The following is a 16,611-nucleotide window of genomic DNA, read 5'->3' on the forward strand; positions in this document are numbered from 1 at the left end:
ATAAAGCATATGGTTATTCTGCAGGCACACAACTGTAAAAACAAATGATGTGACCCATTCGAGTTAGTCCGGTTGTGATCACAGGATTATAGAGCCTATGAAGCGATCTACAGAGCTTTAGAAACGTAGGCCCCTTGTTAGAATTTCCATACACAGACTAGATGACAGTGCAGTCCTGGTTAGCTGGTGGTGGGGAGCAACGTGTGAGGTTGCTCTTCCCTGTCAGGGCAGAGTCCTTCCTCTCCTACCTGCGCCTACCAGTAGATGTGTATCCAGGGAACTGTGAGTAGTAATCCTGTAGGAAGGTAGCATAGAACTGACAATTAAGAGCAGCAAGAGATGTGAAGTGCAGCTTTTGTTTGGGGGTAGACATCTTTCAGAATAATTGATAATATTACTTGGGGGGGAAATTAGAACTATTGCCTTCTTAAACATTTTAAAATACCAAAGGTAAAAACCATAGTCACAGGACTTCCCTGGTGGTCCAGGGGTTAAGACTGTGTGCTTCCACTGCAGGGGCACAGGTTTGATCCCTGTTCAGGGAACTAAGATCCTACATGCCGCGCGGTGTGGCCAAAAAACAAACAAAAACCATAGTCACAATTTGTTTTGAGTTTAAGCCCTGAGCAGGAGAATGTTTGAGAAGTTCTAAAAGCAATTGCACATGAACTGTTTTAAGGGTCATAGTGTCTGGAGCTTAACTGACTTGTCCAATACATTTCAATTTCTTGTAGGTGCTGCTTATGCCCGTGCAGAGGAGAGTATCAGGAAATTGGTGGAGCAATGTAAATTGCCATTTCTGCCCACCCCCATGGGAAAGGGTGTTGTCCCTGACAACCATCCAAACTGTGTAGGTGCTGCCAGATCCAGGTACGTGGCGCTCTAGATTTTAAATACAATGGCTTGGCAGCTTCCAGGCTAATTTAAATTATTTTGTGACTTTAATGAATCTAGGAGAAGTTCTGAAAGAATCATGTAATTTTAAGCACATCTGTTTCTTTTTAGACTTTTCAACACTTTAAAGATGTTATCCTCTATCTCCTGACTCTCATGGTTTCAGATGAGAAATCTGTAGTCATTTGAATCTCTGTCCGCCGACGTATTTGTCTTTCTGTGGCTCCTTCCAGAACTTTTTTTTTATCTTTGTTTCTCAGCATTTTGATTATGATGCGTCTGGACACAGTTTTCTTTTAGTTTATCCTGTTTGGGGTTCTCTAGTCTTCTTGAATCTGTACATTGATACCTTTCACCAAATTTGGAAAGTTTTTGGCCATTATTCCTTCAAATTTTTTTTTTACACCAATCTCTTTCTCCTTTCTGGAGTAACACAAATATTAGGCATGTTGATATTGTCCCATAGGTCCCTGAATAACTGTTTAATTCTTTTTAATCCTTTTGTCTACTTTATATATGTTCTATTTCTCTGCTGAGAACGTTTATCTTCCCATTTATTTCAAGAGTATTTTTGTTTACCTTATGGAACATAGTTATAATAGCTGATTTAAAGTATGTGTTTACTGATTCTAACATCTGGGTCATCAGTACAATTGGCATCTATTCATTTATTTTCTTTTGAAATCGGTTACATTTTTCTGGTTCTTTGTGTTTTGAGTAGTTTTGGATTGTATCCTAGAATTTTGAATACTGTGTTGTGAGATTCTAGGTCATACCAAAATCCTCTATAAAATGTTGACTTTGTTTGTTTGTTTTAGCAAGCAGTTAGCTTGGTTAGATTCAGAGTGCAGGTTCTGACTCACTCACTGTGAGCATGGTTCCAGGGTCATTTGATTTCCAAAGACTTTACTATGCTCCTTTGGGTCTGTCCACACATGCCCAGCCCAGGGGTGAGCCCCAGCCCCAGTTCTGGATATAAACATGCTGGTTCATATCCAGAACTAGGGATTCCTTTTCTCTCTTAAGACATAGCCCACCCATTTCCCAGAGTCCCTTTTCCTGGCCCTTGCTGCTGCTTTATCGTACCACACAACAGGTGCTGCCTTTGAGGCAAAGTGGCAGGAAAAAAAAGAAAGATGAAAGATAAGGGGGATGCCCCCATACTCTCCAGACCGCAGGGGCCCCTTTTCCCAGTTCCTCTTGCCTGAAAAATGAAGTTTCTCTTGGGATTTTAGCTGCTTAGGACTTACCCCAGTGCCGCTGTGCTGCCCTCAGAGCACAGCTGTGAGAGAGAAATAGAGAAAAAGAAAATTTTGGAGCTTTCTCCCCATGCTCTCAGGCATGCAGGGTCCCTTTTCCTGATCTTCTGGCCCAAAAGACACGGTTTCTCTCCAAGTTTTTACTTTCCTTTAGTTCTGCAGCTAGAACTGCTCTGAATCAAAGCGAAGAGATAAAAGAGGGGAAAACCTTAAAAACTCACCACCTGCATGGGTCACTTCTTTGATCTCATCCCAGTCCACCTACTGTTGTTTACTTTTCAGAAGCCTCAGGTAGTTGCCTTTTATAGTTTGTTCAGAGTTTCCACTGTATCAGTGGGAGAGCTCGGCTGGAGTGGGATTACCCAGCCTTGGCTGGCACTGGAAGTGTCTTCTTAGATTTTTTTTTTTTAATTGACTTCACCTCATTCTTTTTACTGTTTTTTTTTTTTGCCCTGCCACATGCGGCATCTTAGTCCCCAAGCAGGGATCAAACCCATGCCCCCTGCAGTGGGAGCTTGGAGTCTATCCACTGGACCGCCAGGGAAGCACCTCTTCTTTTTAAATTTTTAAAACACACTTTCTGATAAACCATGTATTTTTTTCTTTTAATTTCTTTATTATGAAATATTATAAATATACAAACGAGAGAATAATTTAATGAGCACTATGTAACTACCACTCAACTTTATCAAATATAATATTAAGTAGTATGCTGTTGCTTTAAGTTTTTTTTTTAAGAAACAAAAACTTACAAATTTGTTTGTAGTCCCTGCATATCTTACCTGATTCCATTTCCTCCCTCCCTCTCCACAGTTTACCACTGTTCTACATTTGGTAATTTTCATGTTGTCATGCACACACTAAATTAATTTTGAGGGGTTTTTAAATGTCATGTTTGCTGTTCAATCTTTAATGTTGTTCATTTAATGCTATTTTAATAAGCTTATACATTTACTTTTTTCATATTAGTATACATTGTACAGTAGCCAAATTAATTATTACACTGTTTTTTTCTTTTAATATACTTTAACTTGGGTTGAGCTGAAGTTTATCTTCATTCCTGTTGAATTTTAAGAAGATAATATTAATGACATTAATAATATAAAAAAGGTTGTACGGGGCTGTAAATAATTGTATCAACAATTTCAAGGGTTTTGGAGTATCTATAAGCAAATCTATCCTTCCATTTTCAGTTTTTATCTGTTAGTTAAATTGGGTCCCACAGGACCAAAACAGTATATGAGGATAGCTTTTTTGACTATATAGTTGAAATAATAACTGAATTTCTGTGAAAAATAGCATAAGCCACTGCAGAAGATAAAAGTGAAAAAAAAAATAAAAAAACAGATCCTCTTTGGGCAAAAGATAAGAAAAATGGGAAATAGCCAAAAAGTAGAAAAAAAAACCCACGGCAGTTATAATAAAAATTATCCTGGAAAAAGGCATGACATTTCAATTGGATCAACAATAATGACAGTTGTATGCATCATTAGAGCCACGTCTGAAACAAAATGATACAGTGTAAAAGCAAGCAAAGATGTATGAGGTAAACAAAATGAAAGCAAGGGTTATTAATATCAGAGTAGATATCAAAGTAAATATCAAAAAATTGAAGTTATATTGACAAAAATACTAAGATATATAAAACTATTAGAAATATACTTGGTGTAATATTTTTTTAAAGCAGTTGGGGAATGTGAATCAATCATCATAAAAATATCTGCTTCAAGGAATCAATATGAAGTATATATTAAGATCCAAATAAAGATGTGCAACCCAGTACTGTTAATAACAAAGAAAATATCCAGCAATTGAGAAGAGGTGAAATAAATTTGTGTTCAACAAAATGTGTAGCCTTTAAAATTTGTATTTAAGAAGAACTTAATGATAAAGGAAAGCATTTATGATAAGCAAAAGTGCATGAGACATTTAGTATATAAGCTCAACTATATAAAAATACACATGCATAGAAAAAAAGACTAGATGAAATTATGCCAGGATATTAATAATAGTTTATAAGTTGATAGTATTATTGGGAGATTTTGGCTTTTTCTTTATACTTTTCTGCTTTTTCCAGATTATCTACAGTATACTTGTATTAATTTTTCTAATGATAAAAAAAGTAATAAACGATATAGAGTTAGATAAAGTCTTATGGTAGTATTTTCTACTTATTTCATCTTTTGGATTACCATTTAAATAGAATGGCTTCATAAATCATTTCAGTTTGAAAGATCAAATTTACCATATAAGCTGATTCTCAAGAACAGTACAAGATCCAAGTTATTTAGACTTTTCCAAATACTTTAGAATAATTCAAATAAGAATGTAGATATCACTTTTGTTATATCAGATTTTTCTTTTTAATAGGGCTTTGCAATTTGCTGATGTAATTGTGTTATTTGGTGCCAGATTAAATTGGATTTTACATTTTGGACTGCCTCCAAGATATCAGCCAGATGTGAAGTTTATCCAGGTACTCAAAGAGGAGAGATTAATTGATTGATTGATTGATTTTTGGCTGCATTGGGTCTTCATTGCTGCACTTGGGCTTTCTCTAGTTGTGGCGAGCGGGGGCTACTCTTCATTGCGGTGCGCGGGCATCTCATTGCAGTGGCTTCTCTTATTGTGGAGTACAGGCTCTAGGCGCATAGGCTTCAGGAGTTGTTGTACGCAGGCTCAGTAGTTGTGGTTCGTGGGCTTTAGAGCGCAGGATCAGTAGTTGTGCCCCATGGGCTTAGTTGCTTCTTGGCGTGTGGAATCTTCCTGGACCAGGGCTCGAACCCACATCCCCTGCATTGGCAGGCGGATTCTTAACCACTGCGCCACCAGGGAAGTCCCCGGAGTAGATTTTAAAATGAGGGAAGATAGAGAGGTTTCTTTTTTTTTTTTTTAATGAACAATTACACAAGGTTTAATAAAATTTTAAATGTTGAAGCCTAACTGACACAGCAATTTTACTTCTTGAAGTGATAGTGAGGTTTCTATACTAGCTATGATACTCATATAGTTCCGCGGATTTATACTTTTATCAAGGAACTTCTTGAATATCAAATCTTAATCATATGCTTATGTGTAACATGCACAGTCCATTTATTGTCTTAATTCTTAAAGATTTTTAAGAATAAACACAGCTTGTTCTTTAGCCTTGCCTCTTTTTTAGGTTGATATCTGTGCAGAAGAGTTGGGGAATAATGTAAGACCTGCTGTGACCTTGCTAGGAGACGTAAATGCTGTCACTAAACAGGTGAGAGCTTTTGCCTGGGTTTTAGTTTATGTGGCTTGGTCTTTAGGGAAGTCAGTTCTTGAAAATGTTTCAATCTTGATTCACTTGGTGACAGGTCTATTAATATCTATTTTAAATAAAATTTATGGTGGAAAGCTATTCTTAAATATAACTATGGAACTTGGTAAATCCAACTCCTTATGTATAGATAATTTGTATGTGGGTAAGTTAAGCATTTTTGAAAGGTGATTGAAAATTTAAAGGCATTCAGTCGGCAAACTGATTTCAGGTATCTGAAAGACTATAATACAGCTTCCAGAGGAACTGAACTTACAGCCAAGAAATGGCTTTATGTACTGGAAAAAATCTAACTTAGTATTTCTTTAGGCAATAAAGAGATTTTTACTCTTCAAACTGTAATCAGTGACTTATCCAGATTCTTATTATTTGTATATAATTTATACATTTCACTGTGACAGATAAAATATAGGCACATTTGTCACATGACTTTGGATACAAATTGGTATCATTATCATGATTATACAAAATTAGGATGTAATCCCCAATATTAAAACACTCTGGAGCATTTGGTCTGTATCATGGGAATCCCCAGGTATTGGGGCTATGAGTCTTCTTCCAGGGGTTCTTTGGCAGGGTGATTTTCCTTCTGTTGTCAGAGGCAGAGGAAGGCTTGCAAGCCCCCTTGCCTGTGAAGTATGGAGGGGGTTACAGTTCTGCTTTGTCTTATGGGATCCCAATTTCTGGTAGAAGTCGTCACTGAACCAAGCAGAAGCTTTCCGTGGTACTTATTTATCTTCTATCAGTTGTTTACTGCTCAGAGGAAAAACAGAGTATGAGTGATGTGAAAGGTAGGATAGTGTAGCTGTGTTGTCTTTTTTAGAAGAGATTTTTATGCTAATATGATTTAAGTTTATTTTCGAAAAGGAAAGAAAAAGTTTCTGGTTTTTTAGATTTTAGAACAATTTGATAAAACACCATGGCAGTATCCTCCTGAGAGCAAGTGGTGGAAAATTCTGAGAGAAAAAATGAAGAGCAATGAAGCTTTATCCAAGGTAATATGGGACCCACTGAAACTCAAGAACGCTTCAGGTCCATGGTTCGGTTAGTTCTGTCATAGCATGACATTTGCATTCCTAAAATCATAACGTGTAAGATACACACACACACATTCATATATGTATTACAATAAATATGACACCTGAAGTTTCTTGTGGAAGTGGGCATTGGAAAGGTTATAGCTCGTGAGTTACTGTGAAGCGGTGGAAAGAGGGGATCTGACATTGGACAGAGTCGTAAGAGCCAATGTGGGTGGGTGTGGCTCCTTGTCCTCAGTTTGACCTTGGCACCAAATCACAAGAGATCTTTTGGAACCTTAAATCCTGGGGCATGTTGGGGCATGTTTGTCCTGTAAGATATAAGTCCACCAAGGCATGCATTTATAATAGACAGATGTTTCATCAAAACTAAAAATTTGATCTAATGTATAGCTACCTTTTTCTTTTTTTAAAAATTTCCACTTTACTGAGGTATAATTTTTTTCAATTTATTTATTTATTTATTTTTGGCCACATTGGGTCTTTGTTGCTGTGCGTGGGGTTTCTCTAGTTGTGGAGAGAGGGGCCTACTCTTTGTTGGGTGCACGGGCTTCTCATTGTGGTGACTTCTCTTTGTTGTGGAGCACGGGCTCTAGGTGCTTGGGCTTCAGTAGTTGTGGCACGTGGGCTCAGTAGTTGTGGCTCATGGACTCTAGAGCGCAGGCTCAGTAGCTGTGATGCACGATCTTAGTCGCTCTGCAACATGTGGGATCTTCCCGGACCAGGGCTCACAGCCGATTCTTAAGCACTGAGCCACCAGGGAAGTCCCTATGGAGGTGTAATTGATGTATAAAATTGTAACATATTTAAAGGTACATCATGGTGCATTGATAAACACACTGTGAAAGAGTTCACCCCATCTAGTTAATTAACACATCCATCCCCTCACATTTATTTCATTTCATTTAATTTCATTTTATGTTAGTGAGACCATTTGTAGCTTTCTTTTTCAATTAACTTTTGTATCACTGCTGGATATTCTTTTGCAGCTTCCTCATCTGCACTCATGGCTCTACCTGATAGCTGAAGGCTTTGAAATTTATAGTAATGTATGAAACTACCAAACCATCCACTGTCAGCACTAAAATGAGCCACTTCTGCAGGATTTGGCAATTTTTGTTTAAAGTCTTGGTATATGGATAGTGTTTTCTCTTTGATTGTGAGAAAAGTTGTTCCTGATTTTTTTTAACATCTTTATTGGAGTGTAATTGCTTTACAGTGATGTGTTAGTTTCTTCTTTATAACAGAGTGAATCAGTTATACATATACATATATCCCCATATCTCTTCCCTCTTGTGTCTCCCTCCCTCCCACCCTCCCTATCCCACTCCTCTAGGTGGTCACAAAGCACCGAGCTGATCTCCCCGTGCTATGCGGCTGCTTCCCACTAGCTATCTATTTTACATTTGGTAGTGTATATATGTCCATGCCACTCTCTCACTTTGTCCCAGCTTAACCTTCCCCCTCCCATATCCTCAAGTCCATTCTCTAGTAGGTCTGTGTCTTTATTCCTGTCTTGCCCCTAGGTTCTTCATGACCATTTTTTTTCTTTTTTAGATTCCATATATATGTGTTAGCATACGGTATTTGTTTTTATCCTTCTGACTTACTTCAATCTGTATGACAGACTCCAGGTCCATCCACCTCACTACAAATAAATCAATTTCATTTCTTTTTATGGCTGAGTAATATTCCATTGTATATATGTGCCACATCTTCTTTATCCCTTCATCTGTTGATGGACACTTAGGTTACTTCCATGTCGTGGCTATTGTAAATAGGGCTGCAGTGAACATTGTGGTACATGACTCTTTTTGAATTATGGTTTTCTCAGGGTATATGCCCAGTAGTGGGATTGCTGGGTCGTATGGTAGTTCTACTTTTAGTTTTTTAAGGAACCTCCATACTGTTCTCCATGGTGGCTGTATCAATTTACATTCCCACCAACATTGCAAGAGGGTTCCCTTTTCTCCACACCCTCTCCAGCATTTATTGTTTGTAGATTTTTGGATGATGGCCATTCTGACCGGTGTGAGATGATATCTCACTGTAGTTTTGTTTTTGTTTTTTTTTTGCGGTACGCGGGCTTCTCACTGTTGTGGCCTCTCCCGCTGCGGAGCACAGGCTCCGGACGCGCAGGCTCAGCGGCCATGGCTCACGGGCCCAGCCGCTCCGCGGCATGTGGGATCCTCCCAGACCAGGGCACGAACCCGTGTCCCCTGCATCAGCAGGCGGACTCTCAACCACTGCGCCACCAGGGAAGCCCTCACTGTAGTTTTGATTTGCATTTCTCTAATGATTCATGATGTTGAGCATTCTTTCATGTGTTTGTTGGCAATCTGTATATCTTCTTTGGAGAAATGTCTGTTTAGGTCTTCTGCCCATTTTTGGATTCAGTTGTTTGTTTCTTTCATATAGAGCTGCATGAGCTGCTTATAAATTTTGGGGATTAATCCTTTGTCAGTTGCTTCATATGCAAATATTTTCTCCCATTCTGAGGGTTCTCTTTTCGTTCTTGTTTATGGTTTCCTTTGCTGTGCAAAAGCTTTTAAATTTCATTAGGTCCCATTTGTTTATTTTTGTTTTTATTTCCATTTCTCTAGGAGGTGGGTCAAAAAGGATCTGTGCTGTGATATATGTCGTAGAGTGTTCTGCCTATGTTTTCCTCTAAGAGTTTGATAGTGTCTGGCCTTACATGTAGGTCTTTAATCCATTTTCAGGTTTTTGTTTGTTTGTTTGTTTTTGTTTTTTTTGTGGTACACGGGCCTCTCACTGTTGTGGCCTCTCCTGTTGAGGAGCACAGGCTCCGGATGCACAGGCTCAGTGGCCATGGCTCACGGGCCCAGCCGCTCCACAGCATATGGGATCTTCCCGGACCGGGGCATGAACCCATGTCCCCTGCAACGGCAGGTGGACTCTCAACCACTGTGCCACCAGGGAAGCCCTTGAGTTTATTTTTGTGTATGGTGTTAGGGAGTGTTCTAATTTCATTCTTTTACATGTAGTTGTCCAATTTTCCCAACACCACTTGTTGAAGAGGCTGTCTTTTCTCCACTGTATATTCTTGCCTCCTTTATCAAAGATAAGGTGATCATATGTGCGTGGGTTTATCTCTGGGCTTTCTATCCTGTTCCATTGATCTATCTTTCTGTTTTTGTGCCAGTACCATACTGTCTTGATTACTGTAGCTTTGTAGTATAGTCTGAACTCAAGGAGCCTGATTCCTCCAGCTCCGTTTTTCTTTCTCAAGATTGCTTTGGCTATTCAAGGTCTTTTGTGTTTCCATACAAATTGTGAAATTTTTTGTTCTTGCTCTGTGAAAAGTGCCAGTGGTAGTTTGATAAGGATTGCATTGAATCTGTAGATTGCTTTGGGTAGTATAGTCATTTTCACAATGTTGATTCTTCCAATCCAAGAACATGGTATATCTCTCCATGTATTTGTATCATCTTTAATTTCTTTCATCAGTGTCTTATAATTTTCTGCATACAGGTCTTTTGTCTCCTTAGGTAGGTTTTTTCCTCGAAATTTTATTCTTTTTGTTGCAATGGTAAATGGGAGTGTTTTCCTAATTTCACTTTCAGATTTTTCATCATTAGTGTATAGGAATGCAAGACATTTCTGTGCATTAATTTTGTATCCTGCTACTCTACCAAATTCATTGATTAGCTCTAGTAGTTTTCTGGTAGCATCTTTAGGATTCTCTATGTGTAGTATGATGTCATCTGCAAACAGTGACAGCTTTACTTCTTCTTTCCCAATTTGGGTTCCTTTTGTTTCTTTTTCTTCTCTGATTGCTGTGGCTAAAACTTCCAAAACTATGTTGAATAATAGTGGTGAGAGTGGGCAACCTTGTCTTGTTCCTGATCTTAGTGGAAATGGTTTCAGTTTTTCACCATTGAGGACAATGTTGGCTGTGGGTTTGTCATATATGGCCTTTATTATGTTGAGGAAAGTTCCCTCTATGCCTACTTTCTGCAGGGTTTTTATCATAAATAGGTGTTGAATTTTGTCACAAGCTTTCTCTGCATCTATTGAGATGACCATATGGTTTTTCTCCTTCAATTTGTTAATATGGTGTATCACATTGATTGATTTGCATATATTGAAGATTCCTGGGATAAACCCCACTTGATCATGGTGTATGATCCTTGTAATGTGCTGTTGGATTCTGTTTGCTAGTATTTTGTTGAGGATTTTTGCATCTATGTTCCATCAGTGATATTGGCCTGTAGTTTTCTTTCTTTGTGACATCTTTGTCTGGTTTTGGTATCAGGGTGATGGTGGCCTCGTATAATGAGTTTGGGAATGTTCCTCCCTCTGCTATATTTGGAAGAGTTTGATAAGGAGAGGTGTTAGCTCTTCTCTAAATGTTTGATAGAATTTGCCTGTGAAGCCATCTGGTCCTGGGCTTTTGTTTCTTGGAAGATTTTTAATCACACTTTCAATTTCAGTGCTTGTGATTGGTCTATTCATATTTTCTGTTTCTTCCTGGTTCAGTCTCCAAAGTGTTGTGCATTTCTAAGAATTTGTCCATTTCTTGCAGGTTGTCCATTTTATTGGCATATAGTTGCTTGTAGTAGTCTCTCATGATCCTTTGTATTTCTGCAGTGTCAGTTGTTTCTTCTCCTTTTTCATTTCTAATTCTGTTGATTTGGGTCTTCTCCCTTTTTTTCTTCATGAGTCTGGCTAATGGCTTATCAATTTTGCTTATCTTCTCAAAGAACCAGCTTTTAGTTTTATTGATCTTCTCTGTCGTTTCCTTTATCTCTTTTTCATTGATTTCTGATCTGATCTTTATGATTTCTTTCATCTGCTAACTTTGGGGGTTTTTTGTTCTTCTTTCTCTAATTGCTTTAAGTGTAAGTTTAGGTTGTTTATTTAAGATGTTTCTTGTTTCTTGAGGTAAGATTGTATTGCTATAAACTTTCCTCTTAGAACTGCTTTTGCTGCATCCTGTAGGTTTTGGGTGGTTGTGTTTTCATTGTCATTTGTCTCTAGGTATTTTTTTATTTCCTCTTTCATTTCTTCAGTGATCTCTTGGTTATTTAGTAGTGTATTGTTTAGCCTCCATGTGTTTTCATTTTTTACAGATTTTTTCCTGGAATTGATATCTAGTCTCATAATGTTGTGGTCAAAAAAGATACTTGACACGATTTCAGTTTTCTTAAATTTACCAAGCTTGAAATGTGACCCAAGATATGATCTATCCTGGAGAATGTCTCATGAGCACTTGAGAAGAAAGTGTATTCTGTTGTTTTTGGATGGAATGTCCTATAAATATCAATTAAGTACATCATGTTTAATGTATCATTTAAAGCTTGTGTTTCCTTATTTATTTTCATTTTGGATGATCAGTCCATTAGTGAAAGTGGGGTGTTTAAGTCCACTACTATTATTGTGTTACTGTCGATTTCCCCTTTTATGGCTGTTAGCATTCGCCTTGTGTATTGAGATGCTCCTGTGTTGGGTGCATAAACATTTACAATTGTTATATCTTCTTCTTGGATTGATCCCTTCATCATTATGTAGTGTCCTTCTTTGTGTCTTGTAATAGTCTTTATTTTAAAGTCTATTTTGTCTGATATGAGTATTGCTACTCCAGCTTTCTTTTGATTTCCATTTGCATGGAGTATCTTTTTCCATCCCCTCACTTTCAGTCTCTATGTGTCCCTAGGTGTGAAGTGGGTCTCTTGTAGACAGCATATATACAGGTCTTGTTTTTGTATCCATTCAGCCAGTCTATTTCTTTTGGTTGGAGCATTTAATCCATTTACATTTAAGGTAATTATCGATATGTATGTTCCTATTACCATTTTCTTAATTGTTTTGGGTTTGTTATTATAGGTCTTTTCCTTCTCTTGTATTTCCTGCCGAGAGAAGCTCCTTTAGCATTTGTTGCAAGACTGGTTTGGTGGTGCTTAATTCTCTTAGCTTTTGCTTGTCTGTAAAGGTTTTAATTTCTCCATCAAATCTTAATGAGATCCTTGCTGGGTAATCTTGGTTGTAGGTTTTTCTCCTTCATCACTTTAAATATGTCCTGCCACTCCCTTCTGGCTTGCAGAGTTTCTGCTGAAAAATCAGCTGTTAACCTTATGGGGATTCCCTTGTGTGTTATTTGTTGTTTTTCCCTTGCTGCTTTTAATATTTTTTTCTTTGTATTTAGTTTTTGATAGTTTGATTAATATGTGTCTTGGTGTGTTTCTCCTTGGATTTATGGGACTCTCTGTGCTTCCTGCACTTGATTAACTATTTCCTTTCCCATATTAGGGAAGTTTTCAACTATAATCTCTTCAAATATTTTCTCAGTCCTTTTCTTTTTCTCTTCGTCTTCTGGGACCCCTATAATTCGAATGTTGGTGTGTTTAATGTTGTCCCAGAGGTCTCTGAGACTGTCCTCAATTCTTTTCATTCTTTTTTCTTTATTCTGCTCTGCAGTAGTTATTTCCACTATTTTATTTTCCAGGTCACTTATCCGTTCTTCTGCCTCAGTTATTCTGCTATTGATCCCTTCTAGAGAATTTTTAATTTCAGTTTTTGTGTTGTTCATCACTGTTGTTTGCTCTTTAGTTCTTCTAGGTCCTTGTTAAACGTTTCTTGTATTTTCTCTATTCTATTTCCAAGATTTTGGATCATCTTTACTATCATTACTCTGAATTCTTTTTCAGGTAGACTGCCTATTTCCCCTTCATTTGTTAGGTCTGGTGGGTTTTTATCTTGCTCCTTCATCTGCTGTGTGTTTCTCTGTCTTCTCATTTTGCTTATCTTACTGTGTTTGGAGTCTCCTTTTTGCAGGCTGCAGGTTCGTAGTTCCCGTTGTTTTTGGTGTCCATCCCCAGTGGCTACGGTTGGTTCAGTGGGTTGTGTATGCTTCCTGGTGGAGAAGACTAGTGCCTGTATTCTGGTGGATGAGGCTGGATCTTGTCTTTGTGGTGGACAGGTCCACGTCTGGTGGTGTGTTTTGGGATGTCTGTGGCCTTATTATGATTTTAGGCAGCCTCTCTGCTAATGGGTGGGGTTGTGTTCCTGTCTTGCTAGTTGTTTGGCATAGGGTGTCTAGTACTGTAGCTTACTGGTCGCTGAGTGGAACTGGGTCTTGTTGTTGAGATGGAGATCTCTGGGAGATTTTTGCCGTTTGATATTACGTGGAGCTGGGAGGTCTCTTGTGGACCAATGTCCTGAACTTGGCTCTCCCATCTCAGAGGCACAGCCTTGATGCCTGGCTGGAGCACCAAGAGCCTGTCATCCACACAGCTCAAAATAAAAGGGAGGAAAAAAAAGAAAGAAGAAGATAAAATAAAATAAAATAAATTAAATAAAAAATAATTATTAAAAAAATTTTTTAAGTAATTAAAAAAAAAGAAAGAAAGACGAGAGCAACCAAACCAAAAAACAAATCCACCAATGGTAACAAGTGCTAAAAAGGATACTAAAAAAAAAAAAAAAAAAAAACAGACAGCACCCTAGGACAAATGGTAAAAGCAGAGGTATACAGACAAAATCACACACAGAAGCATACACATACACACTCACAAAAAGAGAAAAAGGGAAAAAACAATGTGTATCATTGCTCCCAAAGTTCACCTCCTCAATTTGGGATGATTCGTTGTCTGTTCAGGTATTCCACAGATGCAGGGTACATCAAGTTGCTTGTAGAGATTTAATCCGCTGCTCCTGAGGCTGCTGGGAGAGATTTCCCTTTCTCTTCTTTATTCTCACAGCTCCCAGGGTTCAGCTTTGGCTTTGGACCCACCTCTGCGTGTAGGTTGCCTGAGGGCATCTGTTCTTCACTCAGACAGGATGGGGTTAAAGGAGCAGCTGATTTGGGGGCTCTGGCTCACTCCGGCCGCGGGGAGGGAGGGCCACGGAGGCGGGGCGAGCCTGCGGCGGCAGAGGCTGGCGTGACATTGCACCAGCCTGAGGCGCGCCGTGCGTTCTCCCGGGGAAGGTGTCCCTGGATCCCGGGACTCTGGCAGTGGCAGGCCACACAGGCTGCTGGGAGGGGAGTTGTGGATAGTGACCTGTGCTCGCACACAGGCTTCTTGGTGGCTGCAGTAGCAGCCTTAATGTCTCATGCCCGTCTCTGGGGTCCGCGCTGTTAGCCACAGCTCGCGCCCGTCTCTGGAGCTCCTTTAAGCAGCGCTCTTAATCCCCTCTCCTTGCGCATCAGGAAACAAAGGGCAAGAAAAAGTCTCTTGCCTCTTTGGCAGGTCCAGACTTTTTCCTGGACCCCCTCCCGGCTAGCTGTGGCGCACTAGCCCCCTTCAGGCTGTGTTCACGCCGCCAACCCCAGCCGTCTCCCTGGGATCCGACCTCCGAAGCCTGAGCCTCAGCTCCCAGCCCCCGCCCGTCCCGGCAGGTGAGCAGACAAGCCTCTCGGGCTGGTGAGTGCTGGTCAGCACCGATCCTCTGTGCGGGAATCTCTCCTCTTTGCCCTCCACACCCCTGTTGCTGCGCTCTCCTCCGTGGCTCCGAAGCTTCCCTCTCTGCCACCCGCAGTCTCCGCCCACGAAGGGGCTTTCTAGTGTGTGGAAACCTTTCCTCCTTCACAGCTCCCTCCCCGAGGTTCAGGTCCCATCCCCATTCTTTTGTCTCTGTTTTTTCTTTTTTGTTTTGTCCTACCCAGGTACGTGGGGAGTTTCTTCCCTTTTGGGAGGTCTGAGGTCTTCTGCCAGCATTCTGTAGGTGTTCTGTAGGAGTTGTTCCACATGTAGATGTATTTCTGATGTATTTGTGGGGAGGAAGGTGATCTCCACATCTTACTCTTCTTCCATCTTGAAGTTCCTCTCCAGCTGTTCCTGATTTTTTTTTTTTTTTTTTTTTTGCTGTTTTGTGTATTCCTCTGCATCTTGGTTCAGCTGGGTGTAGTTTTCTGTGTTCATGTAGTGTTTCTAACTGATGGAATCATGCATAAGCAAATACAAAATTCCAGCTATACTCATATCGTTCCCTAATATATCAGTCGTCTTGGAATAAATTTGCATTTTCCAAATAAGTAGAGTTGTTTCTATATGATTCTTTCTTTCTTTGGAATTTTAATCAATGACTTTCTCCTATCAGGAGCCAGTCTCATTTCTCTTTCCTGAATGGTATAGTGATTAATTCCTTCTTATCCGTAGGAATCACCTTAGTTTAAGATGGAAGGATCTTGCCTGTCTTCTCTGGTGCATGAGTATAGGAGGGTCCCTCATCCATCTTGGGTATAATCTCCAGCAGACCAAAGTAGTACAGGTGAAGAGGCAGTGGGGCTTTGCTGCTGAAGCTCTAAAAGGCATTTGGCTAGACAAGGACAATAACCTTTCTGTTTCCCCTCTATTTAGAGACCCTCCAGAGTAGTGGGTGAAGCATATCCCCTTTCCAGTACATGTGGGGAAAGATTAGATTTTCTAAAACCCCAACTTCACTTTTAATTTTAAGTGTAGGGTCATATTTTAGATGAAAATATTCTAGAATAAAATTTTCACTTTTTCTAAGACAGTGTTTCCCTGAAAGTGCTCAAATAAGACTGTTTAGTTTTGCTTAACCCAGTGTCTTCAGCTATCTTTACTATAGGACGTCTTAGTCTTTAATATGCTAGTGTGCATTGTGGATCTCCAGGAAGAGGGATATTTCCTGCCTTGTTTGATTGTGTCCCAAATTGGGACTGGGACCTGTTTTTCTTAGCCTGTCCCCTAGGACTGTTGACAGATCAGTTAGCTTCTCAGAGTTATCATCCAGTGGCCATTTGGGAATTTCATAGCCTTTTGCTGTTGCAAGTAAGTTTGAAAGTAGCTTATTGATGCTGTTTATTTTCACTGTATCTTAATCTAATTTGATTCTATTTCCCTCTGATATTTTAGGAATTCGCTTTCAAAAAATCCCTGCCTATGAATTATTACACAGTATTCTACCACATTCAAGAACAACTGCCCAGAGACTGCTTTGTGGTGAGCGAAGGAGCAAATACTATGGATATTGGGCGCACTGTGCTTCAAAACTACCTTCCTCGTCACAGGTCAAGGCAATTATAATGAAATGGAACGTGTTAAATTAGAAACTACAAAAAGCAGAAAATTATACGCAACCAGTGTAAGGACATACTTCATAAAAGTATGCGTAGGTGACGTTTTGTAGCGTA

General features: G+C 39.4%; 1 protein-coding gene across 4 annotated transcripts in view; it reads left to right on the forward strand.

Annotated features, from left to right (window-relative positions):
* The window catches only part of HACL1 (2-hydroxyacyl-CoA lyase 1), a gene marked incomplete at its 5' end in the record, with an annotated part of 44,123 nt that overhangs the window by 12,407 nt on the left and 15,105 nt on the right, over window positions 1-16,611 (forward strand). For all 4 annotated transcript variants that reach the window (XR_014294431.1, XR_014294432.1, XM_082625683.1 and 1 more), the window contains 5 exons: window positions 735-870; window positions 4,524-4,629; window positions 5,317-5,400; window positions 6,351-6,452; window positions 16,334-16,488. Coding sequence is in view for 2 of the 4 variants with exons in the window: in XM_082625683.1 (XP_082481809.1) it covers window positions 735-870; window positions 4,524-4,629; window positions 5,317-5,400; window positions 6,351-6,452; window positions 16,334-16,488 (583 nt within the window). The remainder of the gene's footprint in view (window positions 1-734; window positions 871-4,523; window positions 4,630-5,316; window positions 5,401-6,350; window positions 6,453-16,333; window positions 16,489-16,611) is intronic.

Source organism: Mesoplodon mirus (genome assembly GCF_964341445.2).
Source record: "Mesoplodon mirus genome assembly, chromosome: 6".
In the NCBI taxonomy this organism is placed as follows: Eukaryota; Metazoa; Chordata; class Mammalia; order Artiodactyla; family Ziphiidae; genus Mesoplodon; species Mesoplodon mirus.